This window comes from Chaetodon auriga, chromosome 10 (genome assembly GCF_051107435.1).
Source record: "Chaetodon auriga isolate fChaAug3 chromosome 10, fChaAug3.hap1, whole genome shotgun sequence".
Lineage (NCBI taxonomy): Eukaryota > Metazoa > Chordata > Actinopteri > Chaetodontiformes > Chaetodontidae > Chaetodon > Chaetodon auriga.
The window spans coordinates 17,299,637-17,318,364 of NC_135083.1; the positions used below are offsets into that span (position 1 = coordinate 17,299,637).

Consider the following 18,728-nt stretch of genomic DNA (forward strand, 5'->3'; position numbering starts at 1 on the left):
CAGTGAAAAATAATTAGCAGCAACTTGCACAGGACTGTATGAGGCGGGCACCACAATGAATGAGAATTAACCACCAAACTAATGTTTTTGGTGAGAGGAGTCCTGACGGAGCTATCCTCACACTGAGGAAGACTTTCCTTCAAATTTTTTCCCAATGCACAAAACAAACATTTCCTCATATTCCTTATCGCTTAATAAGCAACATTGAATGTGCTGGCTGCAGCAATAAATTATGGCATTATGTTACAATTGCTAGTTCGTTTCAAAAACATGGCTGAAATATACTTGCTTGTCTCAGCAGGCGATAGATAAATACTCACTACATTTAGTACATCAAGTAGTTTTGGGGCCTTTTTATTCTTTTATTAAAGATTTGACAAGGGGAAGATGACAGGAAATGGGCGAGAGAGAAAACACATTTGTCAAAAAATGTCTGTTTTTATGATATTTTAGCAATGACAAAACAAGAGCATGATGTGCGACTCTAGTCAGCTGTGAAAATCACTCAACAATATAAAGACAAAAAAGAAATGACTTAAAATGTCGACTCAAAGGCATCTAGTTTAAGAGGAGGCTTTGCCAAATCAAGAACTTATTAAATCTATTACACATATTGCACAACTGCAAAAAAGAACTCAGATCCCTTCATATCTCTGCTTAAGTCTTGTCCTACACAAACAGCGCTTAGTAAGAACGAGTCGCTGTGATTGCCAGTACTTTGGCATTGATCAAGCCCAATACATCGACTTAGCCGAGTGTCTCGTGACCTGAAATGAAGTGGATGTCTTTAGACAGATTGCTAGGCCAGACTACTACAATAATCTGCTTTAGCTTCCACAGAGTCACAGTCCCTGCTCGCCAGGTCACATGTGGGCCTCGCATTTGTCGCCCACGGCCTTCAGCACTGAGGTGCACTGAGCCAGGACCAGCATCGAATGGTACAATATCAAGCTGCATTCTCGAAGCCCCTGCAGGTTTATGAAAAACATTTCAGCCTGATTCTAACCATTAACAACACATGAGCTCACCAAGGAGGCTGTCTGCTTTAATCTAGGAAGCCCTAAATCCAATTGTATAGCATGCATCTCCACTTTGACTCACAAGCAAGTCTCAAGGAACAGTGCTGTTCGTTCACTGCTGGACCAGGTCAAACTAAATGTGGAGGTCAGACAGTTCTATCACAGCCAATCAACTTCGTGCTGTGAGGTCAAGTCTGATAGAAGAGAACCATCAGTGGTCTGAGGAAGGCAGCACAGATCATTTGAAATGCAGAGATAATGCAGATATGCTCACAGATGGCAAACTGTGGAGCAGAAAAACACGAGGACAACGGAGACGGACCCAGGAGGCCTCTGACAAATCAAAAGGCAAACTGCATTATGGCTGTGCACCACTGTTAAAATTAAAGGCCTTTCACTCAAACACACCTCCCATGAAATGAAACCTAAAGCACAAATTTTATTCAAAGCGTGAAATTCTCACATACGTTGTGTGAAATTGCCAACAAGGCCCCTTTGACAAGATAGCTTCATCATCCCCTGCAAGCCTGCAGTGAATGGGAAGAACATTTGCTGACAGAGAACACTTGACACAGAGCAACAAAGACATGATCTGCACTAATGCAGACACCATTATTCTTGGAAACTGACTGCATATTATAAACTACATATACTACCTTTAAGGTATGAAACTCTGTACTGAAAGGGAGGGACTAGTTTGTTTTTTCATGAGAGGCTTTAGGATTTAGGATAGAATGAGATTAGGAGAGCGGCTTTGAAATGTTTGAGGCAGTCTGAGAGCTGTTCGCTGCTGCAGCACCGAGGATGTTTAATGTGGAAGACTGCCATTTTCTTAATTTAACTTAATCAGGAAACCAATTCATCTAATGCAATGCATACTCACTACTGGCCCAATTACAACCTGCACACTCAGTCCTTCAATCACATAAAAGCAGATAATTGAAGAGGAAACTCTTGACTCCTTCTAACAAATCATCAACATTAAACTGATCAACATTAAACTGATCCTTCTGCAGAAGCTGCCTGAGAAGCCTCAAGTATGTGTGTGTGCAAGTGTTCATATGTGTTGTATGTCTTTGCAACCAATTTCAACCAATGATGTCATGAAATCCACCCATCAATCAATCTTCAACCTTTAGCGCTAAGATTCACGAGTTAGCAGGGTACATCAGTGAGTCTTCAGGTGTTCACCATCTGAAGCCTTGTTGAAGGGCTTCTTCTCTCTGAGACAGACACTGCTAACCGTGTTTACTATGACATGCATACTTCTAAACTCAAATTCCTCTCAATGTTACATCCTGCATGCCTATCCTGTTCCACTCAGATATACATGATGATGCAGAAGCCACATACTCTCAAAATGCTGTTTCATCTGAACTTTAAAATGTTAGAAAATAGAGAAAACCAGCAAATCTTTACATCTAAGATGCTGAAAAGAGTAAACGTGGCATTTTTGCAGATAAATGACTTAACCCATCGATAAGTTGTTTCACATTAATTGCTGCAGATTCATTTTCTGTTGATTAACAAATTAATGATATTGTTTTAATTGTAATCCCCGCAGAAAGATCACAGTCCTAAATCCTCAGGTCAGGACAATGTGGGTCAAGGTCACACCAAGCAAAAAGTAATGCCGTCGATGGAAAACACCACTTTATCTGCATACTTGAAAATACATACTTGAAAAAAGTTAATGCTACTACAAGATGCCTTCAGGAACAAGTAAGTAAGGACAGTACGTCACCATCCCGTTTTATATCTCTGACTTTTATATAACTGCAGCGGCCCACCGTCCTGTTTCTGGCAAAGACAAATCATTGGCATCAATATAAATATTGGATGGAGGGCTAGGATATAAATACACAGATATAAAGGGCTAATATTTTTCTCTTGCTAAATAATAAATATCAACCAGGTAGAGCCATCCCATGCTGACACAGAATGAACCACATCTACAAAAACAGTTTAAAGCTAATAAACACACAATTATGTTTTTTCAACAGTGTCCACCTCAAAAATCCTGCAGACTATGAGAAACAGTCTTTACAGCACGTGCACAGATGGCCGACTGCTGGACCCACCAGCAGCCCGGCAACACAGTACCTGCTACGCAATCCTGTTACACAGCGAATAAAGCCAATAACATTTAATCCAATAATGGGATGCATCTATTTCATTCACTGACAAGGTCAAGCGATGAGAAGACATCAAACAAAGCAACCTGCGCTGCCAAAAACAAGCCACGGCCAAGTTTTTATGATGTGTGTCTAACGATGAGTACGATACACCGAATTGAACAAAGATGTCCCACCAACACCTGGAACACATTTTAAAGATGTCCAAATGATAAGCAGGGGGAGAGCTCAGGTGAACGAGAGAGAGAGAGAGAGAGAGAGAGAGAGAGAGAGAGAGAGGGAGAGAGAGAGAGAGAGAGAGCGAGCGAGCAGGGTTGGAACATGGCTGACTTCTGACACAGGTGGACAAGGACAAAGTGCTGTGTGTGACTGTGTGTGCCAAGCCGCCGACTGATGAGCTCGATGTCTCTGCCACCTGCAGCACCAACTCCAGCAGGGCTCTTTCAAATACTTTGAAGATTTGATAACACTGAGTAACACTATGATCAACATTCAAATGCAGCACAGCTTTTTTTTGGCACGTCTATTCATTCAGTCGAAACTGTATTTCAGCAGAGCTGCAGATACAGATTAGGCTATGCCTTTATTAGATTAATATGCTGTCAATATGGATTTATATTGATGAAACTGACAAGCTGCACTTCTTCTACGGAAATTGATTTCATCAAAAAAGACTAATTTAGACTGATGAATCACTTTATTCAAACTGAGGACTTTTTCCAGGATTTGTTTTTGGGGTGATGCCATCATAACGTGACGACAGACATTCAAAGCTTCGTTCAAAAATCTCAATAGAAGCCTCAAATGTAAAAGACACGACATTGGGTATAGCCCATTTATTAGGTACACCTAGCTAAGATTAATACAGTCTTATGAAGCAGTCCTGCAATACATCCCACCTTCATGAAGGTTACAATGTTCAGTTTTTGTTAATGCTTTAGAGAACGTTGATTCAACTGTGTGGTCATTTTTGAAGATGTAGTTGTGATACTGTTGAACCCCAGTGCTTTATACAGAAGAGGTGTTTCTGTTATTAAGCCTACCATCATTGATATAGACGGAGCAAACAAAACACCTGTCAGTATTACACGATACAATTTAGCTTGGTGTACCTAATAAACTGGCAACTGAGTGTTCTGAGTATTTATTTTTGGCTGGGTATTGTTGGGAGGGGTCTTTGTATATTGTATGTTAATAGCTAATGTTTAAATAAAGGCCTTTAATCGTGATCAATAATTGGGATTTCAGTTTCCAATACAACAGTCAGGCTCACAATTGCAGCAGTAACATTAAATACTAACGGTGAGACTATGTAGCCAATAGCTTCCCCCACTTCAATCAATCAAGTCCTCTGTGATTTAAAACCGTTTGTTTTCCAGTGTGATGAGCTCGGCAACTTTTGTGCTCGTCTTGCAACTGATTTACCCAAAGGACAATAAATGGTCTCGTGGAGTTGAGGCTTAACAGGCCTCACGGAAACGCTCTCTCAAATAGGAGCAACAATCCATCAACAACACCAACAATCAAGCATATGAAACTCCAAAACAAACTTTCAGGATGAACTCCTTTTTCTGCGGAGGCACATATTCAGCCATGTGATGTCATCTCACTGACTTCTTTCATGACCCCAGAGAACGGGGTAACATACTGACCATTCACACGGACACAAAGACAAAACCCCTTTATGGCTGCCTCGCTCTTTTACTGAAGCCTAACCTTTACAGTTTGACCTATTAACCGTGATGAAACACTTCCTGCGAGAATGTGAGCGCCACAATAGGTTCTGCTAATCCTGAGATTCAGTGGGACGCCTACACTCTCTCTCTCTCCCTCCATGGCACTGCTGTGATGTCTCTCCTTCATGGAGGGGGAATAAAATCATTCTGCCTTCCCAATGCTTGCCAAAAGCTTTGCACGTGTCTGGCTACTGTATAACCGTCACTACTGCCCCGGACTAAACCAAACACGATGACACCAGACTGATAACAGGCTACCGGTCACCCTGGGACAACCAGAGAAACACAGCACAGCTGCCCTGATAGTGGCAGCATCACTGCAGCAGATCATCAGTCTGTAATTATCTGATGAGGCCCGATAACGCCTGGGACCCTCTGAGGGCGTGTTGTGTAATGATGATGATGCGGCCAACTGTCAGGCCCGTGATGCCTTGTGGAGTTCTGCTCCATCGATTCAGCTCATATTTTACATTTGATGTCCGACAGCCTGCAAGCTTTCATCTTGTTTGATTACATGCAAATGTGAAGCTCTACTACAGCCAGCTGTGAGGCAGATGAACGCCAGAGCAACACTTAACCTTTCAGCGCAGTAATAATTCAAGTTTCTATTTGCAGCCATTTTATTACCTGGTGACTTACAAAACCTACAAACTGGCTGCAAACAGCATGAATACATGTTAGCATCTTTACATGTCTTAAATCACGCAGTGTGCAGCTGGTGGATGTGTTTAACTTTGATTATAAATGCTGTCTATACCAGTCTACGCTCTGCAAATACCCCAGATCATGACTAGAACAAAATTAGTAGCAAAACCTGCCAATCACAAACACCATTAGTGGCAGCATGGTCTACGAGCAGAGCGCGCTGGCTGTCTTCTTACTGTCAGAGACTAAATAAAGCCTCTCTGTTGCCAGGTTGTTGTTCATATTTGTTCCATTAGCTGCAGCAGTACACTGAAGAAAGGAGAAGGGATTTTGTGCGCTCAGGTGATAATCAGACCTGTTTTTCTTCCAGGGAGATAGAAAAAAACCCCAGCAGTTTGGAAAATGTGAAACAAAAACACAGAACATGCAAAATGCTGCTTGCGTATACCAGCTGCGTCACAGTGTGTGAGCAGGAGGCTATTCTAGGTGTGTGCTGGTGGATATGAGCGCTTTCAACAAAATCCACAGGGGCCCTTCACGACAGCTTCGAAGGCACCTTCAGGCCTTATTCACGTCACTCAGGAATATCCAACGGAGGCAAACAGAAATTGCAGCCAAGTGGGTGAAGGTATGACATGCATGCAAATCTGATTCAAGCAATGACTTCAATCATGCTGGTGAGAGGGGCTCTCTTAACTCCATGGAGCAGGAGAAGTCAATGAACAATCTGCTCACGGTCTGAAACAGTGGACACACGTCTCTGTTTGTCTTGCCTTACAAGCTCCTTGGCCTGTTGATGTAAGCCACCTCCATCACAGAGTGGGAACTGTTCTCGGAGGCCTTGATGACCCTTAAAGGAAACCCAGACCTCAGGGGCCCTCGCTCCCCAAACATCCCGCTCAGACAGGAGAGCCTCTCAGTTGCTCTGCCAGGCAACAACATTTGTTTGTCCTCTACGCAGTCTCAGCCGCCCAACAGAACGAACACACCCTCGACGGCCGCGGCGCTCCTCTGAAGAGGGGGTTGGGAGCCGCAGAGCCTTGAATGCAACTCAATCACCTCTCTGTGCGAGCGGCACAAAAGAGCCAGTGAGAGTGGAGAAGTGAGAGTGAGACGGCCTCAGCTCTGCACAGGCACTCGGGTGGAGCTGACCCGCGGCAGGTAATGTGCTCTCTGGTTACCTGTTTCCCATGAAGCCTGAATCTTAATGTGTACATACCCAAATGCGACTAGCTCTGCAGAGCCTGTTTTTTCTGCGGGAAGCAACGGGGCTCATGGGAGGAGGTATCGCAGCCAGATGAGCTGCAGATACGAGCTGAACTAAAAACTCTAAGTGCAGGTTTCTGCTGGTACATTTTTTGTGGATTTGGATGGTTGATTGATATATTATCTTCACAAATTGCTGCTTCTATAAAATCACGTAACTGACTAAACTTATCTGAGTAAACTTTTAACAAATTCACATCATTATACAACATGAGGATGAAACAGTTAAAATCCTGGATATTCTGGCACATTCTTAAATTGGTGTTTTCCATTTCTGAGGATTACTTTTCGCAGTTCCAGCGCACAACATCAAAACCACGGGCTCCTGTGAACGTAAAGTCCTTTCTTGGTGGCCGACATAACTTCCCAGTCATCTGGCACAACTTAATATTCACAACTGAATGACCCATTCGTGACAGTTCACTGACTCCATTCAGCCCGCGAAGGCACCAATGAGAGGAAAGTCACCACCGACCCAAATTGAGTCCAGTATTCTCATGGCCTATCTTTCCAGCACCAAGTGGCAAATTAGCAAATCGAAATGCTTCAACAATTTAGCACTTTCGGGGGGATTATCTCATATACACATTCTTGAGGGGCTTGAGTCGCGATCCTTCGAACAGTGACCGCATTGTGGCATGCTTAGTCAGGATCCCGACCTTGAAGTCTGAGACTAAAAGCCCTTTGTTCCTCTGAGAAATCTCTGAATAAATACAGACAAAAATGTAAGAGTTAACTTGTAGGAACAGGCCCTCTGTGTAGGGCATGTAAACAGTTATTTAGGGCATACAAGGTAAAATGTTTGCTGGTTGTGGTTCTTCTACTGCTGCACAGAGGCAGTTTTAAAACCCACTTTATCAACAGAGCAAAGTTCCTTCATTATCTCAGTCCTGATTGTCTGTTTGTCAGCAGCATATCTCAGCAAACACACGATAGATTTCAGTGAAATTTGGTGTAATCGTTGGCCACGACCCAAAGAGCAAGTGATTAGGTCTGACTGCGGATAGCGCCACCATGCAGCCACTTACACAGCACTTGTTGGCTCATAACTCCTCCATCATGAGGTGTAGAGGCACAGCTTTTCACCCAGATTCTTTGAATTGTGACAAATATACAAGTGTTGGTCTCACCCATTTATTCCCCAAATATACATTTGACTGAGCCTGACAACATGTATGTACTTGCCTATAACTGGCTGCCAATATCTCGTGGGCATAGCATTTTTCACACTGACTGGCAGAGCTCTTTAACACACTGTGAAGCTGCAATCCAATTTTTATGACATACACACAGAACTCTGAACATGCCTGCAAACTGTGAGGGCAAGATATGTGCTCTGTGAGTCCTTTTAGAAGCATCTGCATTCAATGACTAATGATATGAAAGCCGTGAATCTTGTAATGACAAGACACTGTGAAATAGATGCAGCAGATCACCAAACATCAAATGAAATGAGTCCTGTCAATCAAAACCAGCCAGAGCCACAGCTGACACTTCTTTTTCGTTTAACCAGCTCACAAAGCCCTGACATGTTCAAAGTGAAACTCAACCGATTCGCCTCTCTCTCTGTGTCATCACATTAGCCAGTAGCCATCACCCTGCTGATATTTAATGATGTTATTTCCTAAGTTAAGCCAGTCTGTAAGCTGATGCTGAATGATGGCATTCAAACAGTGTTACTAGAGCTGCATGGGAGAGGCGAACAATGCAGTCACTGTCTGCCGTGTGCATCCACACAGTCTCTGTTTGCCATAACAGAGCAAGACGCTCATTTCACACAGATTGTTGACAGCTTTGAATAAATAAATAAATAAATGTATGTTCAAAACTGGGGAATCTGGTGATTTGGTGTCTGGGATCTTGTAATTAATGAATCTATTTGGGGCGAGAGAGTTTTATAAGCACAGGCACAAGGTTTTGATCAATTATATTTTTCTGTATATCAATAATGCCTTTAAAGTGAATCTAGTGAGGACAAAATGTAAATAAGCATGAATAAATAATAAATAAGGCGATGTAACAAATCAATCGAGGGCTTCTTTGAAAAATCATAAGAATATGAATCATTTTTCAAGTAAAAACACAAAAAACCCTGTCAAGCAATTTTTGTACAAATCAAGAAAATTTGTGAACTATTTTCCTGCATGTCTTAATTAAGTAAATAAACAGAGAATAAACAGACTGTTTTAATGAGGCTGTGGTCAGGTAGGAGCCACAGAGCTGTGCCACATCACTCACCCATAAATTACCCCATATTTAAAACAAAGTATTGACCGGATAGGTTGCTCTAACCGTAACCGACATGCAATTTTCAGTGGATCAATAGAAGGTTTCTCCAACGACTGTGAGGCCAAGAAGACTGAGAGAGAAAACCTGCACCTAAGCTGTAATATATATTTCTTTACAGCCATGTGAGGAGAGCGCATATGTTAACTCAGCGCCACACAAAGCAGGGCATCCAATTTGTTCAACTAGAATCACTTAATTCAATGACGAATGAGCCAAGAAACTTGCCGGCAGCCAGCTTTTCCTTTGTGTGGCTGTGTGTGCACAGAGGAGGCTCATGCATCTCAGCAGACCGAATGTTTGACTCTCCAACATGAAGACACCCAGCAGCTGCTCGCGGCAACAGAAAAGGAAACAGATTACATGGGTGAGACCTTGAAAACAAGTGACAAAAACCACGATGAACAAGACAAAAAAACTCCAGGAATGCGTGAAACACCAAAGAGTTACAAGCCTAAAATGTCTTAAACAGGTCTGCCACAGACCATCAGAGTTTCACACACACTGACATTTCCGTGCTGGCAGTGTAATGAGTCATATAGTCTAGGTAAGATTATTGTATGTGGATCAAAAACATATTGTTCCAACAGATCTTTCAAGGTTTGTTGTAGCCACGTCATCAGTGATTAATGTTTGTGTAGGCGAGCAGCTGAGGAGCACAGCATCCATAGCCAATGCTGCTAAATTCACCTGACTCACGCAAATCATTTATAGGCATCTAAATAATAGGAGTCCTGAACAACGGCGACTTAGACGGAAAAATAACAGGAGAAGCGTTTGCTTCCTCATCTGCAGCAAGGTGGCTAGTAATAAAAGAAAGAATCAACAACACGCCGTGAAAACAAAGCTGGTCTGCAGGTGGCGAGAGGTGGCGCGCAAAGTGAGCCAGTGACCTTTGGTTAATAAAAGATAAGCCCTCGCCAAGATGGTGGTTTCACAGGCCTCTTTTGCTGATAAGGGCAGGAAAGCTTGCAGGTGCGCTTCACAAACACACACTTCACACACTACCCTGGACGAACTGCTACAGGCCTTTTCCCCCTGACTGATGAAAAAGAAATTAAGTTAACCGCTTTACAAACGGTCGCCTCCCACTGCTGGGCATTCTCAGCTGCTTGACATGGCAACGGGGAAAAAATATAGCTCCATCAGAAGCCCTGGGCAGACTTTTATGAGAATCTACATCCTCTCCATCGTCTTTACTCTGTTCATAGAGCCTAACACGGGTGTAGCCTGAAGAGAAAACGACCAGGGCGGCAACTAACGATTATTGTCACTGGCGATTAATCTGGTCATTATTTTCTCGATTCATTGATAAGTTATTTGGTGGTGAAAAACATCAATCAGTTTCCAAACGGTCAAGATGACGTCCTCGACCTGAAGATGTTCAGTTTACTGTCATGGAGAAGAAACGAGAAAACATCTGAATTTAATAGGCCAGAATCAGAGGATTTTGATGTTTTTGCTGTAAAGAGTACTGAAACCGATTAATTGATTCTGAAAACAGTTGCAGATTAAATTAATATTTGGCAACTAGTCGATTAATTGTTGCAGCTCTAGAACTGATGGCCTCCAGCGGTGGTGGCTGGCCTGCAGTGATGATCAGGCAGGTGCCTTTACACACCCTGACAGATGGAGCTCAAGGCTGGGGAGTCAGTGGATTGACTTTCAGGTTGAAACACGTCTTTAAATCCATGCAGTGAAGGTGTTGGTGTCGGTGAGCTGCTGTACGGAGGGAGGTGGACCGCCCTGCAGCAAATACAGGCACGTCTCTGCTCAGTGATGGTGTCCATCGGTGACATTGCTCATGAAGAGCCGCAATTGCACTTTCAGTTCTTCCACAGTCTCTGCAGAAACAGGCCCAGACCTACCGAGGGCGTTTCTTATTTATTTAAACCTGTGATCACAGCACATACATTTTTTAAATCCACCGACAAAACTGGGGCTTGTGAGGAGGATCTGCAGTGCGTAGCCAACCAAGCTCCATCCTGGTGCGACCACAACGCTGCCAAGCCGAGCATTAGGCCTGCTAATGGAGGAATAAACCTGTGAGGTTTAATAACACTGAATCTGAACCAGGGGGGTAAAGACACATGTTATCACGCGGTAATTCAGATCTACTCAAATGCCCTCAAAGACTGGATGAGTATAGGGGTGGCAGAGTCGGGCAAGTTAAAGAAAAAAATCTTCCAAACTGCAGAAGGTGGGAAATATTTATCATCTTTAATGAGACTGACGAGAAGAGACAAGAACCCAAAATAGACTGAATGCAGATGACAGAAGGGGGTCGTTTCGTGGCCTTGATATAATCTCCAAAGTACTTCGGGTGTTTACGATTCAGGATTAAATATTACGCGCAGAAAATGACTGCAGTTGGGTTATTGTGAGTCGTTTTGGGTTGTTTAAGGTCAAAACGGCCGCAGTATCGCGGGATGCACTTGCTGCCGGCGGCTCCGGAGCTGACCATCCCTGAGCAGGTTCCATCCCTGAGGACCGCACCGCCTAACACACGTTTACCGCCTTCAGCATCGACAAACACCCGCAGAGCTCCGGGGAAGCGGCAACTTTCCGCCCCAGCGTTTCCCAAACCTGCGTGACACGTACAGGCGGACAGAACACAACGGGATATAAATCCCAGCTTAGTTACCTTTAGCTGCTTCCACCGCACATAATAGTCCGAGGACCAGTCCGACAGCGGATGCAAATGGTGTACTCCCTCGGAACCGCATCCCGACTTCGAGTTCAACCGCGGCGACGTGAGACAAAACAACCTTCTTCTTCCCTCGTCAGTCGGGCGGAATGTTTCTCTACCAAGAAGAATAAAATCCAGAGGATGAGTGTCGGTTACCACGGTAGCTCTAAGATGGCCGTCGTCAGCGCCGCCGCTCCGCTCTCCCCTTCAATCACCGCTCCTCGCGCAGTTTTGCAGCTTGCTGCGTTCAGGGACTGTAGGGCGTTGCTACACACCGCGCACTGAATCATCCACATTCTCTCTGATTAGGCATTCTTGCGAAACCCCATGACAGGTTTCTGTACACACAAAAGAAGGTGAGTGTATCATAGGCGTAAAACCCCAATGGAAAAGATTTATCCAGTCTATCAGAGCTCCAAATTTCCTATTGTTACCAGCAAAAATTAAGTAAGAAGTAAGTTCCTGCAAGGAAGCAAACAGTACTGGTTTGTCCTGTGTCAAAATATTGATTTAAAGACTTTCATTATTTCACTTTTGTGTTTAAAATGTTGCTTGTCTTAAAATGAATTACCACACAGCAAGTCTGGGATGGACTCAACTTTCCATCTTAAACTAAACTGATCAGGTGTCTGCTGACACAGCCGAGAAAATGACATCCGCTTTTTAAGTAAAGTGAAGCACACAGTCCAACTTCTATGCTCATGAGCAAAATTTCTGTGGCAGCTTGACAAGAAAAGTTCTAACCAATATCAGCATAGTGTTCTTGGGTTTGTTTTTTGTTATTATCACCCAAAATTCACTCCCTTAAATGTTTCAGACATCGTCATACATAATTTGTTTAGTCATTATTTGCATTTTGTATTTCGAAAGACTGACATACTGTTCATCACACAACAATGGGTGCAGTGTTTTGTTTATGACAGATACAGGGACACCTGGGACAACTATGGAAAATAAGTCCAGGACTTCCTCATTCATCATCCCTGACGAAGTCTGATAGGTTGCATTTAAGTGGGCTATATGAGGACTTTGTCATCTGGGTTGCAGCGGCACACTGGTTTCACAGTATATTGTATGAAAATCAGTGGTTATCCTAACATGCACATGTGCTTATCTGCAGTATTCTATCATATTCGTTTTTTTTTTTCTTAAAGTTTACATCAAGTTTCATTTTTGTCAGGACACAATATTTTGTGAAATTATAATACAACATTTGTTTAACTAAAAACGTATGTTTTCATTCCTTTACGGGTCATTGTAACCGATAAAGATAATAATTTTTGTCATTTTTGTTTTGTAAAGCTTCCCCTCTTCATTCTGCTGAAAATAAAATTCCCCCTTCTCTTCTCTCAAATAACTGTCAAGCAAAAATATCTACTTTTGTCAGGCTTGTGTCTTTCCAGCCTCAGCTCTTTCAAGCCAGCACGCAAGTGCTCAGAAATCGAAGCTCAGGAGGAGAACTTGAAGGCAGCATTTGTCCAACGATGGCCAGTGACGTCAACACCTTTATTATGGGAGCGCTTGCAGCTAGTTTAGCACAGACGGCTAAACTGAGACCGAGGGCGGAGGCCAAATGTCTCCTGGTGTTACCCTGTGGCACCCAGCGATCATTGTAATGTGAAGTGCACAACAACACTTAGAGCTGAAGCTCAGGGGCCAACAAGCACCCTCCATGGTTTCTGTTTGAATGAAGACAAAGGCACCTGTGCAATTTAATTATGAATTTGTTCTACCTATAGTCATACAGACTGTCCTTAAAGTCTTGTAGGCAGGTGTCAGTCCCTTTAGTGGTCTCAAAGGGTTGGACAGATGCGCAGGGTGGAGGGTCTGTGGACCCATACAGCGTGCTGCCTTTAGGCCCTGGCTTTATAATCCAGACATGGTGAAATGGAAATTTCAACAACACGACACAGCCAGAATGTGACAAACTAAAATGTGTGGAACTGCTTATGTGCCTCTGAAGCCAAAGAGTTGTTTAATCCTGTCGTCCAAACAGGCGAGATGGGAATTGTAAATTTGAAGTACATCCACGCTTTAATTTCGCCGCGAGTTTTATTCCACAGAGCGACTCTCCGAAAAATCAGTCACAGTGAAAGAGCCTTGTACGATATTCAATAAAAATGAGCGTCTTATAGATCATTTATGAGTTAACTACCATCCTCACCCTGCAGAGCAACCACACAACAACAAGTGCATGGTAATGTGAGAATAGCGAGGCCTCGAATTGCAAATGTGGGTGGGGGCTGCTATCTAATCAACACCCTCTGATAAGGATAGCACCCCTGAGGAGAAGATGGTGCAATGCAATCAGAAAATTACTCTCGAACATCCACATCAGTTTATTATGCATAATACTGTGCAACCTTGATATGGCTGCTGTGGATGCAAATTTAGACACGTGACTTTAAACTGAGAGACAGGCTGTCACGAAAAGGTCGACAATTCATACTGGAAAGACTTGCTGTGTGTTTGGTGGGCAAATTGAACAGGAAGAGATAAAATAAACAGTCAAAAAATCATAGAAATGTTGAAGGAATAAACCATTAGACCTCAGTGCAGTCTCAATAGCTGCTTTTATCACCGAGAAACAGCAGAGAATGGACATAGTTGTGTGAGGCCACAATTAAGTGATGGGTCTATAAACAGGGACAGTCTATGGGCATCAGGGCAGGAGCAAAGCTGAAGCACAATGCCTGTTTGTTTCCACTTTGGCAGCACATGAAGTGGCCAAGAGAACAGCCCAGATGTCCAGCAGTGCTCTGGGAAAGAGACAAAGTGGCCATTATCATTCCTCTGGGGGACAATGGACGGCAATAAGAGGGCTCGGTGGATAGGTGTGAGACATCAACGAATGATCAGAAAGGTGTTACTTCCTCCAGACCATCTCACCCACTGCTGTGACTGACTGCTGCTCTGTGATGGCTGCTGTGAAAGCAGGCTTACTGGCAAATACTTTGTACTTTCTCCTTTCTAAATTGTGGTGAGGTCTTTGTATGGAGTTAATGAGTGTTTTCTTCAGCACTTTGTTACAACACTTTGAATGCCACACAATTAACGGGTTGTTCACCCCAAAGTAGCCAATAGTTAAAAAAAAACTACGCATCAATTTGTCTTGTTACTGGTCCTCTCAAAGGTCTGATATGTAGCACTTCCACATTAAAATGACCCATGTCCAACATTTTGTTGAGCTGTGAACTTGCGTTATCCCAAATGTTTCCAGCAATGTTCAAACCCAGAGAAATGTGTATCTTTATTCAAGGTAGTGGTGCGTTTCATTTGGTCACCTGTCAATGGCAACACAGGAAACACCGCATGATAGTATTAAGGAGTGAGGGAGGAAGTCTGCAAAGGTGACTAAACATAACATGAATAACGCTTTAAGGCATTACCTTCTCTGTGAACATTTCTGTCTACGTCACGTCAGATAGATTTCCATCCACAACTCCCATGATCCCACGCTACTTCACTACATCATCAAACCTTTTTGTTTTCATGGGTTAATTAAGAGACCCCTGACAGCAGAAAGTACAAACTGTGCATTTAAGTCTTTTTTGGGGTTAATGTCCTCATAATTAAGTAAGTGTTTGCTGTGAAGTGTGAATAAAACCCCCAAAAATGGGAACTAGTTCCAAACCATTACCTGTTGCACTCATCTTGTCCAAGCTGATTAATAAATCAGTCGATCAGGAGAAAATGAAGCAGCGACTATTTAGATAACTGAATAATAAGTCACTAGAATAGATCAGATTGGACAGATGGTTTGACAAAACAAGATGGATAGACAGGCTGACATACACTGAATATACAGGTATACACATCATTATACACAGGTAATGAGTTGTCCTGCAGCATGTTTCCCTCCTCCTCTACATGGCTGCTCAGCATAAAAAGAAAAGACCCTGACATGTCGTCTGTCTCAGAGACTGAGCTCACTCCTCGAGCCCCCAGACGAGGATTTGGGGATTAGATACACCACATTATTTGAATGGTCGAAGGTCGCGAATGCCCTATGGCTGCTCACATTATTCAAAATCCTGCTACATCAGTTTCCATCCTTCTGCATCGGTTACACACTCTGTCAGTACGGCAGAGGCAGACCGAACGTGTTCGGCCACTGGCCGTAGGACTCACGTTGTTGGAGACATCACTGTGGGCTGCCGTCGTGGTGGGTGGTTGGCAGCAGACGGAGCATGAAAAAGACTTTGCTATCATGCATGGGAATCAAAGTGGTCGTGACCATTAAATGCCACAGCTTCTCAATATTCTGTTTCCTGTCTCGTGTCTAGACTGCAGCTTGTGTCATTAACTACTGTTTTCCTTTTCCTTCCCAGCCAGCCATTATCCTCTCCACTTTTCTTATAATATACCGAGATTACTGCACATAATTGCTCAGAATGCAATTATTTGGAGAGCCCAAAGCTTTTCATAATGACTTTCCTATTTGTTATTTTCTATTAATGATGTGTTCAGACACAATCGCTGTATTTGTTTATTAGTGTCTTTTTCACTAAGAACACACTTTTGAGAAAATGTCTCAGTATTTATATTTAATTACCCGAAGAGAGGAGCTCAGAAAAGTTATTTTAGAGGATTGTAGGTCTGCATGCCAATTTGCCTTCATTTTTTTTATTAAGTATCTTTATCTGATAATCAAAAATATGTGGCGTGAAACCTGAATGTGTGTCGCTTCATAAATTTATAAGCTTCAATTTTCAGTGAACATTTTTGTTGAAAGATTAATTTTATATACAGCAGGTCTTTTTCTGGCTTCAGTACGGATGTCTCCTAGACTTTGCTCATGAATACATTTTTTAAATCCTTGGCTGGGGGAAATTAAATCTCTCTTTAGAAGTTCCGGATGTTATCAAGTTCTTTCACAGGAAATTTTTAAGCCGGTAGGTCTGCATGTGCAGGATTCTGGCAACAAATCACACAGGGAACTGAAGCCGCGCACCTTTACGATGCCTTTGCTGTCTAATTCATACATTCTCCACAGGGAACATTTAAAACTCACCCTCTGTGATTGATTCCCTTCCACTTAAGTTGCTCTCATTTATCTTGCAGCCCGGGCTGCCACTCACAGTCATTTATTAACCACTAGCTTCTCCCTCCATGTGCACACACTCTGAAAATGCAGTTGGTTGTCTTTTTTTTTTTTTTTAACAGTCCCCACCCTCATTCACCAGAAGCCATATTATAATTCCTGTCAGTACTACAGGCAAGGTTTTGCAGTTCACCTCGTGAGACAGGAAATCTATTTATTTCCCTTGTTTTGTTTTGTTTTTCATTCCTACATTGATGCGATGCAGAATCCTGCTTGTCTATTTTGGTTTCTGAACAAAGGAGCTGTAGGGAGAAATGCTTCAAACCTGAAAGCTGTGATCTATATTCCATACCTTCTTTAACAAGCCCTTTTTTGAAATATATTTTATTTCCCCCGAAGCCGTGCCATTATGTTACAGCATTCTTGACTTGTGAAGTAGCCCCTGGATATGCTATGCCCTCTTGATTGTCAATAGCCAGCAGGATCAGCTGTCTCTCAAGCGCCATTGTTACTGATATAAGGCCAGGACACTGAAAACACATGGCAGGAGCGAGTGGGAATCTGACAGATGGAGGCTCGATAACCTCACAGAATACTTCAGTCCTCTGTAAAGAGCTCAAGGACCCTGCAGATTAATCTCACAGTCAGCACCTTCAGTCGCATTCATATTCATGAGAGCCATATTTGAGTTTGATTACTGATATCAGATGTCAAACAATGTCGGACTTCCATTTGCATTATCGTGCGCATCTGAAGCAGAATATAAAACCAGAATGAATTCATGGAAACGTCTCTATCTGCCATGTGTGACGGATTCCTCCAGATGGGCATCAGGTTGCTCAGAGGAGTGTGGATGTCGTCATTTTGATGTTCTTGTTTTAAGACCTTGACCCCTGACTCCCACAGAAGGTCACCTCTGACATGCCATGGGGAGGGTTCATACTGTGGGTCAAGCTGCCGTCTAACTCTCACCTCCTTGGCTTTATTGCCTCGGAGAGTTTAGGGAGGGGGCACTGACATGGTTGTCACAATGAGTCCAGTCATTCATGTGTGATAGGCAGGGTCCTTCGGCTCCCCACAGGCTGCCATTTTGAACACTGAAAATTAGGGCCCAGGGGATGGCAGCTGATGAAAATAGACATGTTGCACTTTGTAATTAATGTAATTGTTGCATTCAAATGTAAATGAGGTAGTGACAAGAAAAGTGTGTATACATACAATACTGTAGTTCAGTGATAGCGAGGTCTTGTAACCTGGGGGAAATGTTGCCAAGGGGGCAGGCTACTTACAAAGATGGCAGCTAACTTGACAAAAATATAAATCACAATTTGATTATAAAAAATATCTATACAACACTATATAAATGTTGTGACAGTGAGTGAAAACTTGTTAGCAAGCTAAAACACATGGCAGGAGTGAGTGGGAATCTGACAGATGGAGGCTTACAAACCTCACAGAGTACTTCAGTCCTCTCTGCAGCCTCAAGGACCCGGCAGATTAAGCATTTAAATGGACAAGTAAAAGCAATGGATACACTGCTGAATCAGGTAACTAAAAGTAACAGTTGACAGTTCGCTTAAAGTACTGAATAAATTGTTGAAAGGAAGTGAATTTCAGCTAAAAAAAAAATAGATAAATTGCTGAATTGGGTGACTAAAAGTACTGGAAAAAGGTTGATAGCTATGAGTAAAGAATAAATCATTGAGATATATTGCTAACGTAATGGATAAATAGATGATAGCTTGCTAAAAAAAATGGATAAATCATTGAAACAATTCTAAACTAAAAGAATTTGATAAATTGCTGAAATACTTTCAAGTGTTGGATAAATGTTAGCTAATTAATAAAAAAATTAATGGATAAACTAGTCGCTAAAAGTACGAAAAATGGTGGAAAAGCTGAAAGTAG

The 18,728-nt window shown here is 42.7% G+C and overlaps 1 protein-coding gene across 4 annotated transcripts in view; it reads right to left on the bottom strand.

Moving 5' to 3' along the window:
* The window catches only part of clstn1 (calsyntenin 1), a 35,369-nt gene extending 23,366 nt beyond the window's left edge, over nucleotides 1-12,003 (bottom strand). For 2 of the 4 annotated variants that reach the window (XM_076741007.1, XM_076741005.1), the window contains exon 1: nucleotides 11,732-12,003. In XM_076741007.1, the coding sequence (XP_076597122.1) occupies nucleotides 11,732-11,813 (82 nt within the window). In that variant the 5' untranslated portion in view covers nucleotides 11,814-12,003. The remainder of the gene's footprint in view (nucleotides 1-11,731) is intronic. The other 2 variants (XM_076741006.1, XM_076741004.1) reach the window with 1 other exon arrangement.
* Nucleotides 12,004-18,728: the final 6,725 nt, after the last annotated feature.